Source organism: Oratosquilla oratoria, chromosome 16 (genome assembly GCF_046742065.1).
Source record: "Oratosquilla oratoria isolate Oo_2021 chromosome 16, ASM4674206v1, whole genome shotgun sequence".
NCBI classification, from domain to species: domain Eukaryota; kingdom Metazoa; phylum Arthropoda; class Malacostraca; order Stomatopoda; family Squillidae; genus Oratosquilla; species Oratosquilla oratoria.
Genome location: NC_134792.1, coordinates 37,647,401 through 37,665,110, shown reverse-complemented (window position 1 = coordinate 37,665,110; position 17,710 = coordinate 37,647,401). Strand labels below are relative to the sequence as shown.

At 38.8% G+C, this 17,710-nt stretch overlaps 4 protein-coding genes across 4 annotated transcripts in view; all 4 read right to left on the bottom strand.

Moving 5' to 3' along the window:
- Positions 1-924: 924 nt before the first annotated feature.
- Positions 925-1,864, bottom strand: LOC143033757 (cuticle protein AMP4-like). The gene is made up of 3 exons (XM_076199240.1): positions 1,809-1,864; positions 1,272-1,462; positions 925-1,160 (listed from the first exon to the last, which is right to left on the bottom strand). The coding sequence occupies exons 1-3, from the start codon at positions 1,815-1,817 to the stop codon at positions 992-994; spliced, it is 369 nt and encodes a 122-aa protein (XP_076055355.1). The 5' UTR covers positions 1,818-1,864; the 3' UTR covers positions 925-991.
- Positions 1,865-5,563: 3,699 nt separating this feature from the next.
- LOC143033758 (cuticle protein AMP4-like) lies at positions 5,564-6,563 on the bottom strand. The gene is made up of 3 exons (XM_076199241.1): positions 6,452-6,563; positions 5,904-6,094; positions 5,564-5,797 (listed from the first exon to the last, which is right to left on the bottom strand). The coding sequence occupies exons 1-3, from the start codon at positions 6,458-6,460 to the stop codon at positions 5,629-5,631; spliced, it is 369 nt and encodes a 122-aa protein (XP_076055356.1). The 5' UTR covers positions 6,461-6,563; the 3' UTR covers positions 5,564-5,628.
- A 4,082-nt stretch (positions 6,564-10,645) lies between these two features.
- On the bottom strand, positions 10,646-12,769 carry LOC143033646 (uncharacterized). Its single transcript, XM_076199136.1, has 3 exons — positions 12,480-12,769; positions 11,583-12,217; positions 10,646-11,386 (listed from the first exon to the last, which is right to left on the bottom strand). The coding sequence occupies exons 1-3, from the start codon at positions 12,619-12,621 to the stop codon at positions 10,646-10,648; spliced, it is 1,518 nt and encodes a 505-aa protein (XP_076055251.1). The 5' UTR covers positions 12,622-12,769.
- A 4,642-nt stretch (positions 12,770-17,411) lies between these two features.
- The window catches only part of LOC143033645 (cuticle protein AMP4-like), a 903-nt gene continuing 604 nt past the window's right edge, over positions 17,412-17,710 (bottom strand). The window contains exon 3 of the mRNA XM_076199135.1: positions 17,412-17,649. Coding sequence (XP_076055250.1) covers positions 17,481-17,649 — 169 coding nt within the window. The 3' untranslated portion in view covers positions 17,412-17,480. The remainder of the gene's footprint in view (positions 17,650-17,710) is intronic.

Below are 17,710 nucleotides of genomic sequence, written 5' to 3'. Positions count from 1 at the left end.
ACACACACACACACACACACACACACACACACACACACACACACACACACACACACGAAATAAAGCAAAATTAAATAGAATAGAGCAAATAAAGTTAAACACAATAAAATGAAACAGAATAACATTAGATAAAATAATCAGATCGAAGTAAAAACAGATGTACGGATTGCAGTAGCTGTCAACACCTCCCTATCTTACATACAGTTTGAAGACGGTTCCAACCTTTTTAACGAGTTGCGTGGAAATTGGAAATGTTTTATGAGGTTCTGTGGTCAAAAGTACGTGACTGATGGACTTCATTATTTAAAAGACATCATTGACACTAGTGATTTATTGCATAATAGTTTCAGTGGAGAATTGAATAAAAGTCTAGTTCAAATGCTACTTTGCCAGCAGATGGCGTTGGGGCTCGTAGAATAAGGCAATTGTAGGGGTTGCAGATGCCGTCGCCACCCCACTCCCTATCCCGCTTACAGTACGTAGCAGGTGCCAACCCTTGCTTGGCAATATAGTAGCAGCAGAGCTTCCTAATGATGACGTTCCGGTATCAAAGCACCGTGAACTCTTTAAACACTTCAATTGGAAAGGTGGTAGCAGACGAGACTCATAATCATGAGGGCCCTGGGATCAAAGCTTCCAATGTTGAATTATCATTTGTAAGAAATCTCTGCAGCTGATAACTATATGCTTTTAATGTTAACATTTAGAAGAAAAAAGTCTTAGGATATCACCACAGAATTTGAAACAATCAACTTTTACTTTTTAAAGAAAATCGTATTTCTAATCAAAATTCATTCAATTCATTCATGTAGGAATAACAGTTAAAGACACGTTTAACAGATAGCCGTATGGCCTGAAATCCATTACCTAGTTCATGGTGCCAAATCGTTGTAAGGTCTATAAGGAAATAATCATTTCCGAATCAATTCTGATATGCCATTTATTGAAATATGTCAGAGTGAATAAATTAGTTGTAACCGTTGTGCTGGGTTCATTCAAAGACGATTCCAGCAGCTCTTTGCTCCTCAGCAATGCGCAGAAGCTCGGCCACATGAGCAGGCGCAGGGGGTACCACGGGCAGGTGGTTGCCCTGAGCCTGGAATCCATTCTCGTTCGCAATGTAGTGGACTTCGATTATGTTGCCAAACTCGTCAGGGTAGCTGCCGAGGAAGAGAATTATTTATTACATGGGACTGAGATGTGTTAAATGTATGTATGTATGTAACATTTGAAAGGAACATATAGGAAGTGGAAGTCCTCATTTTTCACACCTGTAGACACCTTCGGCGTTACTTTGCCCAAGGTCGCCCGTAACTACTTTCTGTTGGAACTTGATTCCATTGCCAGCCTCGAAACTGCTGCCGGAGACGCCATTGTTGAATTCTTGGCGAGTCTCACTCACGATGGGAATGGGTTCCTCCTGGGCCACGACGACGACGGCCACGACGGCGATAAGGATAATCTGTATAGCACCCAATGATTTAGTGCATGTAATTCTTTGATCAGCCCTGTGCTATCGATTGTAGGTTTATTAGTTATAACTTTTCATCAATATGAACAGATTTTCACTAATTTAGTCTTCACTACTGTTCTTATATTCAACTATGGACATCCGACTTCTTTATACTTTTTACAAACATAATTTGTATTCGCATAGTTGAATGCATTGACAAAACACTCTACGTGGTATATATGTTTATTACAATTATACACGTATACATGCACAAAATTTTTAGTATAATTCATTCTCGACTAATAAAAAACTATTTCAATTTACAATAAAAAATGAAACTGCACGGAACACTCACGAACTTCATGTTGACTTAGAAGTAGACACTGCCGGAGTGAATACAAGTTAGACTGTCCAGATCTTTTTAAAGCAAACAGGCTGAGGAAGAGAACGGGGTAGGTGGGAAGGACAAGGACGCAATTGTCACCATGGAGAAGTAAGACAAGTGACAGTTAACACTTCCCATGTAAGTCTTATTATTTTACGCACTTCTTTAACATAACTGCACATTCAAGGATATATGTAATCCAAATTGCATGATTGTATTGTATGGTAACACAAAAACTTGATAAAACATCCAAACACACACACACACACACACACACAAACACGCACACACACACACACACACACACACACACACACACACACACACACACACACACACACACACACACACACACACACACACACACACACACACACACACACACACACACACACACACACATACACACACACACACACACTAACACACACACACACACACACACACACACACACTAACACACACACACACACACACACACACACACACACACACACACACACACACACACACACACACACACACACACACACACACACACACACACACACACACACACACACACACACACACACACACACACACACACACACACACACACACACACACACACACACACACACACACACACACAAACACGTATACAAATAAACAAACACACACACACACACACACACACACACACACACACACACACACACACACACACACACACACACACACACACACACACACACACACACACACACACACACACACACACACACACAGGACTCGGTGGCGCAGTTGGTAGAGTCCCCGACTATCACTACGGCGGTCCGGGCGCGAATCCTGCCCAGGCCTGATATAATTTCAGTATCGCTGCGCTTCGAGTCATTACTCCAATTCTCGTGGGCGGGGAGTTGGGGTTGTGTGAGTGTAAGGTCACAGTATTACCCATAGATCGGTCATACGAGCTCTGAGCTCTCTTCCGGGAGGGAAATAGCTGTCCAACCCGTGATCGAAAGACCAAGGTGAAAGGTGAATCATATACACACACATAAACCTAAACGTCTCGACGGTACAATGGTACGTTTTTCACGGTTAATTCATCCAAGTTTAGACAAAATATTGCAATGTCCTAGAAAAACAGAATAGAAGCCTCTTATCAGAAACCATCATTAACATCACTCACTCCAGACAACCATGAATCAAAGACCTATTCTAATAAGCAAATTACGCAGCTAAAATCATTCATTGTAAAGAACCCTAAAATCCCGGCCATCATTTCTAATATTCACATGTGACGTACACCCTTCAAGGAACTGACAGTGGAAATCAACAAGAAAATAAGCCTAATAAGAATGGTAGAAAATAAGAACTTTGGTCGGTGGAGGGAAATTCTGTCCATGGTCACAAACCGTTCTTGAGAACCACATTCAACTGTACTTCTTGGTTCTTTTCAATCGGGAAGAAAAACATCCTGCAGGCAACATAATATAAAACGTCGAAAATGACACCAAGATTCAACAGAGCCGCCTCAATGAAGCATTTACATGTAGAAATCTGAATCCTGCCAATACAACAGCCCATGAAGGTGATGGGAACACTATAACATATAGGGGTGCAAGTGTCCTAGACCTTGCTCGACTATTTCATTACATCACCTAAACACAACCAACTGAATGAAAAACAAACTACACAGGCAGCATACTACTCAAATATCTACTTCTACTTTGCACTTGCACTATACAAACCATACAAAAAAAACAAAAAACAAAAAAACACTCAGATCACAGGTCAAGCACTTCAAGACCGACATACAAACCCTACACTCTGTTGGATCCCTTCTAAACATTAGCCCCGTAGAGAAACTCCTTCCAAGGGAAACAAGACCTACACTGTTACGATTATATACAAACACTGTACGAACATTGAATAGGCCTGTTTATACAGTAGAAGAAATTGCCCAAGATAAAACCATCCGTAAGAAACCTAACAACTCTTCCAACACTGCCTCATCACAGCTACTCCTATATCCACACAACACAATAGTTCTTCTTTGAGTTATTTGTATGCCAATCTGGTGATCATTTGGGATTATCTCGTATCCATGGGTATCCTGCAATAAATATCTGAAGCAACGGATTGATTGATTGATTAGTTATCTTCTCTTAGTTTTTCATATAACATTTACTTTAAGCGGGAGCATGTGTATCATATACGTGTGTTACTTGGGCAAGGTGACATAGGAAGAGTGATGCGCGGTTTCGTTGTATACTTTATTCTAGTGCAGATATGAGTGTCAGAGGCAGATGTGGCGTGGTCCTCAAGTGGGGGACCGACCGGGAAAGCCTAGTGACGCATAACAAATTATGTACAGCAAAGAACTAATCAAGTGACTGACTGACTGACCTGCCTGTTCGGGGTAGGCAGTATATATATACCAGGGACTAATCCCACGCAATGACCAGACGCCACCTTATTGCGGTGACCCTCTTTGCCCTTTCCGACCATTGAGTCAGATCACCTACCACACAACTCTACAATGCATAAACTTTGCACTTTACGCCTAAGCATGCTTGTAGGGTACATGTACACTACATTACCCTCATTCCTCTGTGTAGCGTAGGAAGGCGTCAGAGTCCTCAAATGCATTGGAAGGGAGATCACGATTACAATATGTGAGCTGAGGCCATTGCAAATCACACACACACACACACATACACACACGCACACACACACACGCACACACGCACACACACACACACACACACACACACACACACACACACACACACACACACACACACACACACACACACACACACGCAAACGCGCGCGCACACACACACACACACACACACACACACACACACACACACACACACATACACACACATACACACACACACTCACACGAAATAGAACACAATGAAATGAAATAGAATAGAGCAAATAAAGTTAAACAGAATAAAACGAAATAGAATAAGATAAAATAATCAGGTCGAAGTAAAAACAGATGTATGGATTGCAGTAGCTGTCAACAGTTTCCTATCGTACGTATAGTTCAAAGTAGGATCCGACCTTTTTAACACTTTGCGTGGAAGACGGTAATACTAGTAATGAGGATCCGTGGACAAAGGAACGTGACCGATGGATTTAATTATTTCAAAAACGCCATTTATTTATTGCATAACAGTTTCAGCGGGGAATTGATTAAAAGTCTCGTTCAAATGTTACATTGCCAGCAGATAGCGTTGGGCTCGTGGAAAAAGACAATTGTACGGGGTGCAGATGCCGTCGCCACCCCACTCCTTATCCCGCTTACATTACGTAGCAGGTGCCGACTCTTGCTTGGCAATATAGTAGCAGCAGGGCTTCTTAATGATGATGTTCCGGTATCAAAGCACCATGAACCCTTTTAACACCTAATATGGGATGGTGGTAGCAGACGAGACTCATAATCATAAGGTGCCGGGATCGAAACTTCTAATGCTGAATTATATTATGTGAAAAATTTCGCTGTAGCTGATGTCTTAGAACATCTCCACAGAATTTGACAGAATTAACCTATAATTCCTAAAGAAGATCATATTTATAATCTCAATTCATCTAATTCAGTCATGTAAGAACAACAATTAAAACCACATTTAACAGATAGCCGTATAGCTTGTAATCCATTGCCTAGTTCATGGTGACATATCGTTGTAAGGTTTATAAGGAAATAATCATTACCAAATCAATTCTGATATGCCATTTATTGAAATATAGTAGAGTGAATAAATTAGCTGTAACCGTTGTGCTGAGTTCATTCAAAGACGATTCCAGCAGCCCTTTGCTCCTCAGCAATACGCAGAAGTTCGGCCACATGAGCAGGCGCAGGGGGTGCCTTGGGCAAGTGGTTGCCCTGAGCCTGGAATCCATTCTCGTTCGCAATGTAGTGAACTTCGATCACGTTGCCAAACTCGTCAGGATAGCTGTCGAGGAAGATAAATATCTATAACATGGAACTGCTCTGTATTAAATTCCGGTATTAACATTTGAAAGGAACATATAGCAAAAGAAAGTCCTCATTTTTCACACCTGTAGACACCCTCGGCGTTACTTTGCCCAAGGTCGCCCGTAACTACTTTCTGTTGGAACTTGATTCCATTGCCAGCCTCGAAACTGCTGCCGGAGACTCCATTGTTGAATTCTTGGCGAGTCTCACTCACGATGGGAATGGGTTCCTCCTGGGCCACGACGACGACGGCCACGACGGCGGTAAGGATAATCTGTATAGTAACCAATGATTAATGAGTGTAATTCTTTGATCAGCCCTGTGCTATCGATTGTAGGTTTATTAATTATAATTTTTCATCTATATGAAGAGATTCTCACTAATTTAGTCTTCGCTACTGCTCTTATATTCAACTATGGACATAAAACTTGTCTCCATATATATTTTTTACAATCATAATTTGTATTATCATAGTTGAATGCATTGGCAAAATACTCTACATGGTGTATATGTTCATTACAATTACCCACGTATACATGTAAAATATTTCTAGATTAGTTCATTCCGGACTAAATGAAAAAAATGAAAAATAAAATTCATAATAAGAAATGAAACTGCACGGAACACTCACGAATTTCATGTTGACTTAGGAGTGGTCACTACCGGAGTGCATACAAGTTAGACTGTCCAGGTCTTTTTAAAGCAAACAGGTTGTGGAAGAGAACGGGGAAGGAGGGAAGGACAAGGACGCAATAGTCACCAAGAAGAAGTAAGACAAGTGACACTTAACACTTACCAGCTCATTCTTATTATGTTAAGGACTTTTTTAATATAACTGTACTTTCAAGGAAATATGTAACCAACTTTGCCTGATTATATTGTATAATTGCACAAAACCTGATAAAACATGCAAACACACACACACACACACACACACACACACACACACACACACACACACACACACACACACACACACACACACACACACACACACACACACACACACACACACACACACACACACACACACACACATACACACACACACACACACACACACACACACACACACACACACACACACACACACACACACACACACACACACACACACACACACACACACACACACACACACACACACACACACACACACACACACACACACACACACACACACACGCACACACACACACACACACACACACACACACACGCACACGCACAAACACACATACACAGAAGCATAAACGTCTCGACGGCGCAATGATTTCTCGACGGTTAATTCATCCAAGTTAAGACAAAATAGTACAATGTCCTAGAAAAAGAGAACGGAGGCCTCATATTAGAAATCTTTATTAACATCGCTCACTCGAGACAAACGTGATTCAAAGACCTATTCTAATGAGAAAATCAAGCAGCTAAACTCTTTTATTACTAAAGAACCCCAAAATCCCGGCCATCACTTTTAATATTCACATGTGACGTACGCCCTTCAAGGAACTGACAGTGGAAATCAGCAAGAAAATAAGCATATTAAGAATAGAAGAAAATAAGAACTTTGGTCGGTGGAGGGAAATTCTGTTCATGGCCTCAAACCTTTCTTGAGAACCACATTCAGCTGTGTTTCGTGGTTCCTTTCAATCGGGAAGAAAAACATCTTACAGGCAACATGATATAAAACGTCGAAAAATGACACGAAGATTCATCAGAGCCGCCTCAATGAAGCATTTACATGTAGAAGTCGGAGTCCTGCCAATACAACAACCCATGAAGGTGATGGGAACACTATAACATATAGGGGTGCAAGTGTCCTAGACCTTGCTCGACTATTTCATTACATCACATAAACCTAACCAACTGAATGAAAAACAAACTACACAGGCAGCATACTACTCAAATATCTACTTTTACTTTGCACTTGCACTATGCAAACCATACAAAAAAACAAACACTCAGATCACAGGTCAAGCACTTCAAGACCGACATCCAAACCCTACATTCTGTTGGATCCCTTCTAAACATTAGCCCCGTAGAGAAACTGCTTCCAAGGGAGACAAAACCTACACTATTACGATTATATACAAACACTGTACAAACATAGAATAGGACTGTTCATACAGTAGAAGAAATTACCCAAGATGAAACTATCCATAAGACACCAAACAACTCTTCCAACACTGCCCCATCACAGCTACTCGTATTTCCACACAACACAATAGTTATTCTTTGAGTTACTTGTATGCCAATCTGGTGATCATTTGCGTTTATCTCGTATCTATGGGTATCCTGCAATAATGATCTGGAGCAACGGATTGATTGATTTATTAATTATCTTCTCTTAGTTTTTTATATAACATTTACTTTGAGCGGGAGCATGTGTATCACATACGTGTGTTACTTGGGCAAGGTGACATAGGAAGAGTGATGCACGGTTTCATTGTATACTTTATTCTAGTGCAGATACGAGTGTCAGAGGCAGACGTGGCGTGATCCTCATGTGGAGGACCGACCGCGAAGGCCTAGTGAGGCATAACAAATTAAGCACAGCAAACAACTAACTGACTGACTGACTGGCCTGTCTGCTCGGGGTAGGCAGTATATATATACAAGAAACTAATACGACGCAATGACCAGACGCCACCTTATTGCAGTGATCCTCTTTGTCCTTTCCGACTATTGAGTCAGATCACCTACCATACAACTCTACAATGCAAAAACATTGCACTTTGCGCACAGGCATGCTTATGGGGTACATGTACACTACATTACCCTCCTTCCTCTGTGAAGCGTGGGGAGGCGTCAGAGTCCTCAAAGGCATTGGAAGGGAGATCACAATTACAGTATGTGAGTTGAGGCCATTGTAAATTACACACACACACACATACACACACGCACACACACACACACACACGCACACACACACACACACACACACACACACACACACACACACACACACACACACACACACATACACACACACACACATACACACGCACACACGAAATAAAACACAATAATATGAAATAGAATAGAGCAAATAAAGTTAAACAGAATAAAATGAAATAGAATAAGATAAAATAATCAGGTCGAAATAAAAGCTGATGTACGGACTGCAGTAGCTGTCAACACTTCCCTATCGTACGTATAATTCGAAGTAGGATCCGACCTTTTTAATACTTTGCGTGGAAGACGGAATGCCAGGTATGAGGTTCCGTGGACAAAGGAACGTGACTGATAGATTTGATTATCATATGATTTACACCCTTCAAGGAACTGACAGTGGAAATCAACAAGAAAATAAGCCTATTAAGAATGGTAGAAAATAAGAACTTTGGTCGGTGGAGGGAAATTCCGTTCATGGTCTCAAACCGTTCTTGAGAAGCACATTAAACTGTGCTTCTTGGTTCCTTTCAATCGGGAAGAAAAACATCCTACAGGCAACATAATATAATGCGTCGAAAATGACACCAGGATTCAACAGAGCCACCTCAATGAAGCATTTATATATAGAAGTCGGAGTCCTGCCAATACAACAACCCATGAAGGTGATGGTAACACTGTAACATATACTGGTGCAAGTGCCCTAGGCCTTGCTCGATTATTTCATTACATCACCTACCTAAACACAACCAACTGAATGAAAAACAAACTATACCGACAGCATACTACTCAAATGTCTACTTTTACTTTGCATTTGCATCATAAAACACATCCATACAAAAAGAAACCGTCAGATCACAGGTCAAGCACTTCAAGACCGACATCCAAACCCTACATTCTGTTGGATCCCTATAAACATTAGCCCCGTAGAGATATTCCTTCCAAGGGAAACAATACCTACAATATTACGATTATATGTGAACACTGTACGAACATTGAATAGGCCTGTTCATACAGTAGAAGAAATTGCCCAAGATAAAACCATCCGTAAGACACCAAACAACTCTTCCAACACTGCTCCATCACAGCTATTCGTATATCCACACAACACAATAGTTCTTGTTTGAGTTACTTGTATGACAATCAGGTGACCATTTGCGATTATCTCGTATCCATGGGTATCCTGCAATAAAGATCTGAAGCAACGGATTGATTAGTTATCTTCTCTTAGTTTTTCATATAACATTTACTTTGAGCGGGAGCGTGTGTAACATATACGTGTGTTACCTGGGCAAGGTGACATAGGGAGAGTAATGCGCGGTTTCGTTGTATATTTTATTCTAGTGCAGATACGAGTGTCAGAGGCAGACGTGGCGTGGTCCTCAAGTGGGGGACCGACCGCTAAGGCCGAGTGACGCATAACAAATTAAGTACAGCAAAGAACTAAGTTACTGACTGACTGGCCTATCTGCTCGGGGTAGGCAGTATATATTACAAAGGATTACAAAGGCGGAGCATGCCGAAAGGAGACCTTTTGGTCCATATCTAGGTCGGATGCGAAAAAAAAATATATATATATAATAATGTAAATAACAAATAAAATACATAAATAAATGCATAGGTATAGTTAAATAACACAGGCCTGCGTTTGAAAAAAAATTCTGTTCCTGCGGTTTTCTTTAGTGATTCCTAACGAAACTGTTCTCCTAAATTGAAATATGACATTCATTTTGCTCAATCAGGTCTGGTTTTTGAGATACAGCGCACTACTGTTTTTAGAAAAGGGCCATTTTTGAAAAAATCCCTTATTTATATAAAAGTTATTTAATAAATTACAATTACTTGTAATAAAAAAAATACCGACTCAATTCGACTTTCTTTTAATTAATTTTAAACTTACAGACTACTTATGAGCTTACCCAGGAGTGCAAAGAAACTATTTTCCAAGAAAAGAAGTCCTTGATGACTTCCGCTTGTGAAGCGATGTTGGTTCGTCGCGTTTAAGACACCAGCAATAGTCAGCTAACATGTTGATGTCCCAGCGTCCTTGATATCTTGTCTCCATCGTCTTTATGTCTTGGTGAAATCTTTCTCCTTGTTCCTCGCTATAATCTCCACAGTTTGCCGGAAAATAGTCAAGATGTGACTGGAGAAAATGCATTTTTATCGACATGCGAGCTCCCATTTTTTCGAAGCTTTTCATAAGCTCATTTACATGTGAGATATATTCTGAGCTTCTTTTATTTCCCAGAAAACCGTCGATTACTTTACTAAACGCTCGCCATGCTTCTTGTTCACTGGCTTCCATATTGGTGTAAAAATGCTTGTCCTTTAACAGAGTTCTAATTTGGGGACCATCAAATATGCCTGCATGGAGCTTGGCATCACTGATCTGTGGGAATTTTTGCAGTAGATACTTATAAGCTTGGCCTTCTTTATTCAGTGCTTTGACAAAGTTCTTCATCAGGCCAAGCTTTATACGAAGAGGAGGCAGTAAAACATTTTTGGGAGGGACTAGAGGTTGAGCTACCACATTGTGGCAGCCAATTTGGAATGCCTCTCGAGATGGCCAGTCTTTTTGCTTATAGTGAAGACTATCCGCCCGGCTATCCCATAAGCACATGAAGCATGGATATTTTGTGTAGCCTCCTTGCATCCCAAGAAGAAGGCACACAACCTGAAAGAAAAGATATTGATGCATATTGATGTACATGGTTCCTAAGAACTTCTATTTTTTGCATAGGCAATTTTCACTAAGTTTATTAGGGGTAGGGAGAAACTAATATGTGTATGATATCCTTCTGTCATTGGTATTTAGAAATAAACATTCCTTGAAATATTTAACAAGTTCAATAAAGTAAAATATATCTTACCTTGAGATCACCACATATTAACCAGTTGTGGTTAGAGTACTTGATTGTATTAATCAATACTTTCATATTTTTGTAGCTTTCTGTTAACTGAACTGAATGGCCAATAGGTACAGATGCCATTTTATTGCCAATATTTAAGAGTACTGCCTTCAAGCTTCTGCTAGAAGAATCAATAAAGAGCCTCCATTCACTTGGTTGGTAAGGAACGCCAAGTGCCTCAATTAAACCTTTTACATCATTGCAATACACCAAAGAGCTGCAAGAATCAACTGCAAAGAACTTTCGAAACTCTTCGTCTCTATTTCTGAACCAAAAGTATGTAGTTTCTTGAGAGAGGAGGTTGCTCTCACTAAGACGGGATGCAAGAAGTTGTGCGTTCTCTTTAGAAAGACCAAGATCTCTAGTCAAGTCATTTAATTGACCTTGAGTGAGTGGTCTTGGCAAAGTCATTGTAGACGTAGTTTGATATGTCACTGAAGTGTCAGTGTCATCCACTTCTATATCTTCTATATTGTCTTGTAGCTCAGTATTTTTAGGTGGAGAAGGAACTGGAACTCCTGGACCATGTGGTTGTGGTTTAATGGCAGAAGGAACATCAGGATAGACTACAGTGTGTTTGTTCTTCTTATTGACACCTGAAAAAAAGTTTCGCATACTTAATTTACATACTTTTAATTCACTCGACCCTCGTTTCCACATTTTTATACACATTTTTCATACCAGGTAAATTTACAATTTTTAAATACAATCAATTTTTATATACAATTTAACCACAATTTTTCTACCAGAATAATACACTATTTTTATACACAATTACAATTTTAATAGGCTACCAAAAGATTTGTATAAACATTTCTAGATTTGTCAAGGACTATATTGTTAAAGTAATTATCTCACCTTTAAGATTTGTCATGCAAAAATAGCAGTCTGTAATGTGGTCCTTGCCTTCTCTCCACACCATAGGTACACCAAATGACAAACAGTTCGTTTTGCCCTCACTCCAGCGTCTTAAGGCTATGACACAGGCTTTGCAGCACATATGTGGAGCAAAGTTTTTGTCTTGATCACCTAGCTTTATTCCAAAATATGCATTGTAAAGGAACTTTACTAACGGCGTTATAGTGCATTGCTGGTCACTAAAAGTTACCTTTCCACAAACAAAACAAAATCTATCAGGACTGTTTTTACACTTTCTATTCATTTTTATGAATATAAGGAGTTTTGCTAATGTATTTGCCTGCAAAAAAATTCACAAAGATAAATAAAGTTTTAGAAATACACTTTAAACACTGTTCATAGATGAGAAAAGTCATGGATTAAAAAACCAACACTTAGTTGGAGAGTGAGCAAGCAACACACAACCACTCGCGCTCGCGGTCACCTAGAGACTGAGCTCTCTAACGCCATCTAGGGAGCTTGGTCTGTATCTTAAAAACTAGACCTGATTGAGAAATAGGAGCAATAGGAGACAAATTTTATTAAGAATCATCTATGAAACCCTCAGGAACATTTTTGACGCAGACCAGTGTAATAAACAAACAGGTAAATAGTAAATAGTAGTAAATTAACATATAACTAATAATAAATGAAAATCAGACAGACAAATGATAACAAAACAAAAATAAATAATATAAAATAAACTATAATCATTACAGCATCTTGCTTAGGCGTTTATCTAAATGATTCTTAAAGCTTCGAGCTGAACTACATTGCACTACCTTTGCAGGAAGTTTATTCCATTCATTAACTACACGGTTGGCAAAGTTGTTTCTACCCATTTCCAAATTGAATCTATTTCTGGATAGTTTGAGATCATTGTTTCTTTTCTGATACTCATTCAATGTGAAAATTTTGTCACTTTTGATGTTGTCAATTCCCTTTAGAATTCTAAAGACCTGTATCAAGTCACCTCTGAGTCTACGCTTTTTTTTTTAAGGAAAACAGATTCATATGTTTTAGTCGATTTTCGTATGATTTATTTTTGATATTTGTAATCAGTTTTGTGGCTTGCCGTTGTACTTTTTCCAGTCTGTCAATGTCTTTAATGAGATTCGGTGACCATACGGAAACAGCATATTCCAAATGTGGACGAACTAACGATTTATATAGCTTGTTAATGAGTGATGGACTTTTGAAATCAAAAGATCGCGCAATCAGTCCTAGAAACTTATTTGCTTTCTCAGAGACTGAAATATACTGCTTGGATGATTTGAGGTCGTTACTGATAATTACGCCGAGATCCTTTTCACTATCCACTTTTGTTAACGAATTTCCAAATAACTTGTAATCGTACTTACTGTTATTTTTACCTATGTGCATTACCTTGCATTTACTTGTGTTAAATTTTATTAGCCACTTTTCAGACCATTGCTGTAATTTATCTAAATCTTCTTGAATATCTAATTGGTTTGAGTGATCATTTGCCACTCCGCACAGTTTTGTATCATCAGCAAATTTGGAAACAGTAGATTTTAGTCCATGGTCTATATCATTTATATATACTATGAATAGAATCGGTCCAAGAACGGAACCCTGAGGAACTCTACTTACAACATTTTTCCATCTAGAAGTTTTGCCATTTAAAACAACTCTCTGTTTTCGACCATTCAACCAATTACTAGTCCAACCTAATAGGCTACCACTTATTCCGTGTAAAGCTAATTTAGTAAGTAGTCTTTCGTGTGGGACGGTATCAAAAGCTTTTCCAAAGTCTAGATATATTAAATCTATATTGTTTCTTTTGTCATAATTCGAGATAACTGTGTTGTAGAATTCGAGTAAGTTAGTCACGCAAGAACGTTTCCGTCTGAAACCATGCTGGCTATCATTTAACAAACGGTTACTTTCTAAATGATGTTCAATAGCATCTCTGATGATAGTTTCCATTATTTTTCCTACGATTGAAGTCAAACTTATAGGCCTATAGTTATTTTGTTTCTTTTTGTCACCTTTTTTGAATATGGGAGTAACGTTAGCTAGCTTCCATTCTCTTGGGACATCTCCGGATATGATGGATTTCTTGAAAATAATTTCTAATGGAACAACAATCTCATTTTTCATTTCCTTTAAGATTTTTGGATGCCAACCGTCACGCTCTGGTGTTTTATTAACTTTGAGTTTATCTATACACCTTTTAATTTTTTTTTTTTTTATATTTACCGTAGTGAGTAAGTTTATCCTAGAGTTTTCACAGGTTTCAGTTTGGAATTCACTTTGAGGTGTTTCGTTTACGAATATCGAGCTAAAATAATTGTTTAAGATATAACACATTCCTTCATTTGAATATTCAAGTTGACCGTCAGCAGATAATAGTGGACCAATGTGATTCCTAACAACCTTTTTATCTCTAATGTAACTATAGAATTCTTTGGGATTCTCTTTGGATTTATCAGCGATGTTAATTTCGTATTGTCGTTTTCTTTTTCTTATTGTCTTTTTTAAATCTCTCTGTATTGATACATAACTTTCATGGTCATTAGATGCACCCGAGCACTTATATTTCTTATAAGCTTGTCTCTTTTTAGCAATACTTTTTTCAGTTTATTTGTCGAGCCACTTTGGGCGAGCCTGATTTGGGGGTCGTCTGTCCTTAAAAGGAATGTAAGTTTGAATCATCTTAGTGAGCGTATTTTGAAATATTTCCCACATCTGATCTACAGGTCTTTCGTTTAATTTTGCCTCCCAATCTGTAAGCTGAAGCTCGTGACGTAGTCCTATGAACTGAGCTTTACTGAAATTGGGTATTTTAGAAACACAAGTATCTATTCCAAAATTGTTTAGGAGTTTGAATATAACTAAGTTGTGATCACTATTTACAACAGATTCACCGACTTCTACATCACTTACCATGCTTTCGCGGCTAGTGATCAATAGATCGAGTAAATTTCCATATCTTGTAGGCTCTTTTACATGCTGAATTAAGTAATTGTCACCAAGAAAATCAATCAAGCGACTACCTATATGGCCATGTTCAAGGGTCATCCAATCAATGTCAGTAAAATTGAAATCACCCATTATCAATAAATCCCGGTTGCAGAAACTAGACAGTTCTTGAAATAATAGTTTGTCGTCTGCTAATGATAATGTCTTTGGCCTATATATTACACCTATATTCATTTTTTGTCCATTTGTTTGGTTTAACTCAACCCACAAACTATCATATGCATCCTGTTTTACTTTCTCTAAAACACAAGCATGAATATTGTTTTTAACGTACAACAGAACACCCCCACCTTTCTTGTGGTTTTTATCCTGATGAAAGTGTTTGAATCTCGCAATATTAAATTCAGCTTCAAATTCTGTACCATTTAACCATGTCTCAGTTATTCCTATCATATCGAGATTTTCGCTTTTAACATACGCCTGTATTTCTTGAAATTTTTTCCTAATACTACGAGCATTAAAGTACATGGTTTTAAGAAACTCGTGATTATTTCTTTTTGACACATTTTGATTTTCAATATCATGTCTTACATTATCATTTTGTTTTTTATTTATACCTTGCTCTATATTATTATTTGGTCCTTCATTGACATTAAATGCCTCATTAACATTTCTCCCATCAAAATTAACATTTCCCCCATCACGGACATCTGGTCGATCACGGTCATCCGATCTCTTTTGTACATTTTGTCCCCGTACGTCACCGTGATTCACGCCGGCCTCCCGTCGTTCATTGACATTATGTCCGGCATCCCTCCCTAAAATTATATTTTGTTCTCCAGTGACATTATATCCTACCGTGATATTTTTTCCTCCACTATAATTACATCCCATCGTGATCTTTTGTCTTCCACTGTCATTACATCCTATCATGATATTTTGGCTTTCATTGACATTCTGTCCGGTATCCCTTCCTAAAATTATATTTTGTCCTCCACTGACATTATATCCTACCGTGATATTTTCTCCTTCATTATCATTACATCCTATCGTGATATTTTGTCCTCCACTATCATTACTTCCCATCGTGATCTTTTGTCCTCCACTGTCATTACATCCCATTGCGACATTTTGTCCTATGACATTACATCCTAATGTAACATTTCGTCCTCTAGCGACATTATATCCTAAAATTATATTCTGTCCTATACTGGCACATTGTTCTACATTAATGCTATACTCTACACTGTTTTCCCAAGTACATTCTATTTCCCCTTCCCTTTGGGACTAATCCGACGCAATGAACAGACGCCACCTTGTTGCCCTTTCCGAATATTGAGTCAGATCACCTACCACACAACTCTACAATGCATAAAATTTGCACTTTACGCACAGGCATGCTTGTGGAGTACATGTACACTACATTATCTCCTTCCTCTGTGAAGCGTGGGGAGGCGTCACCCCACTCCTTATCCCGCTTACATTACATAGCAGGTGCCGACCCTTGCTTGGCAATATAGTAGCAGCAAGGCTTCCTAATGATGATGTTCCGGTATCAAAGCACCATGAACCCTTTTAACACCTAATTTGGGATGATGGTAGCAGACGAGACTCATAATCATGAGGTACCGGGATCGAAACTTTTAATGCTGAATTATATTATGTGAAAAAGATCGATGTAGCTGATGTTTATATACGTTCAATTTCAACTGTTTATATATTTATATAACATTAAAAAAAAGTCTTAGAACATCTCCACAGAATTTGACAGAATTAACTTTTGATTTCTAAAGAAGATCATATTTATAATCTCAATTCATCCAGTTCAGTCATGTAAGAACAAATATTAAAGCCACACTTAACAGAGAGCCGTATAGCTTGTAATCCATTGCCTAGTTCATGGTGAGACATCGTTGTAAGGTCCATAAGGAAATAATCATTACCAAATTGATTCTGATATGCCATTTATTGAAATATGGTAGTGTGAATAAATTAACTGTAACCGTTGTGCTGGGTTCATTCAAAGACGATTCCAGCAGCCCTTTGCTCCTCAGCAATGCGCAGAAGTTCGGCCACATGAGCAGGCGCAGGGGGTGCCTTGGGCAAGTGGTTGCCCTGAGCCTGGAATCCATTCTCGTTCGCAATATAGTGGACTTCGATCACGTTGCCAAACTCGTCAGGATAACTGTCGAGGAAGAGAATTATTTATTACATGGAACTGGGCTTTGTTAAATTCCATCTTTAAT

Excerpts from the sequence above, each read along its gene's own strand:
- LOC143033646 (XM_076199136.1), bottom strand. The coding sequence starts at position 12,621 with ATGTGCTGCAAAGCCTGTGTCATAGCCTTAAGACGCTGGAGTGAGGGC. Across the intron at positions 12,218-12,479 it reads TTGCATGACAAATCTTAAAG|GTGTCAATAAGAAGAACAAA; the intron begins GTGAGATAATTA and ends ACTTTTTTTCAG. Across the intron at positions 11,387-11,582 it reads TAATATGTGGTGATCTCAAG|GTTGTGTGCCTTCTTCTTGG; the intron begins GTAAGATATATT and ends CTTTTCTTTCAG.
- LOC143033757 (XM_076199240.1), bottom strand. Across the intron at positions 1,161-1,271 it reads AACGCCGAAGGTGTCTACAG|CTACCCTGACGAGTTTGGCA; the intron begins GTGTGAAAAATG and ends CTTCCTCGGCAG.
- LOC143033758 (XM_076199241.1), bottom strand. Across the intron at positions 5,798-5,903 it reads AACGCCGAGGGTGTCTACAG|CTATCCTGACGAGTTTGGCA; the intron begins GTGTGAAAAATG and ends CTTCCTCGACAG.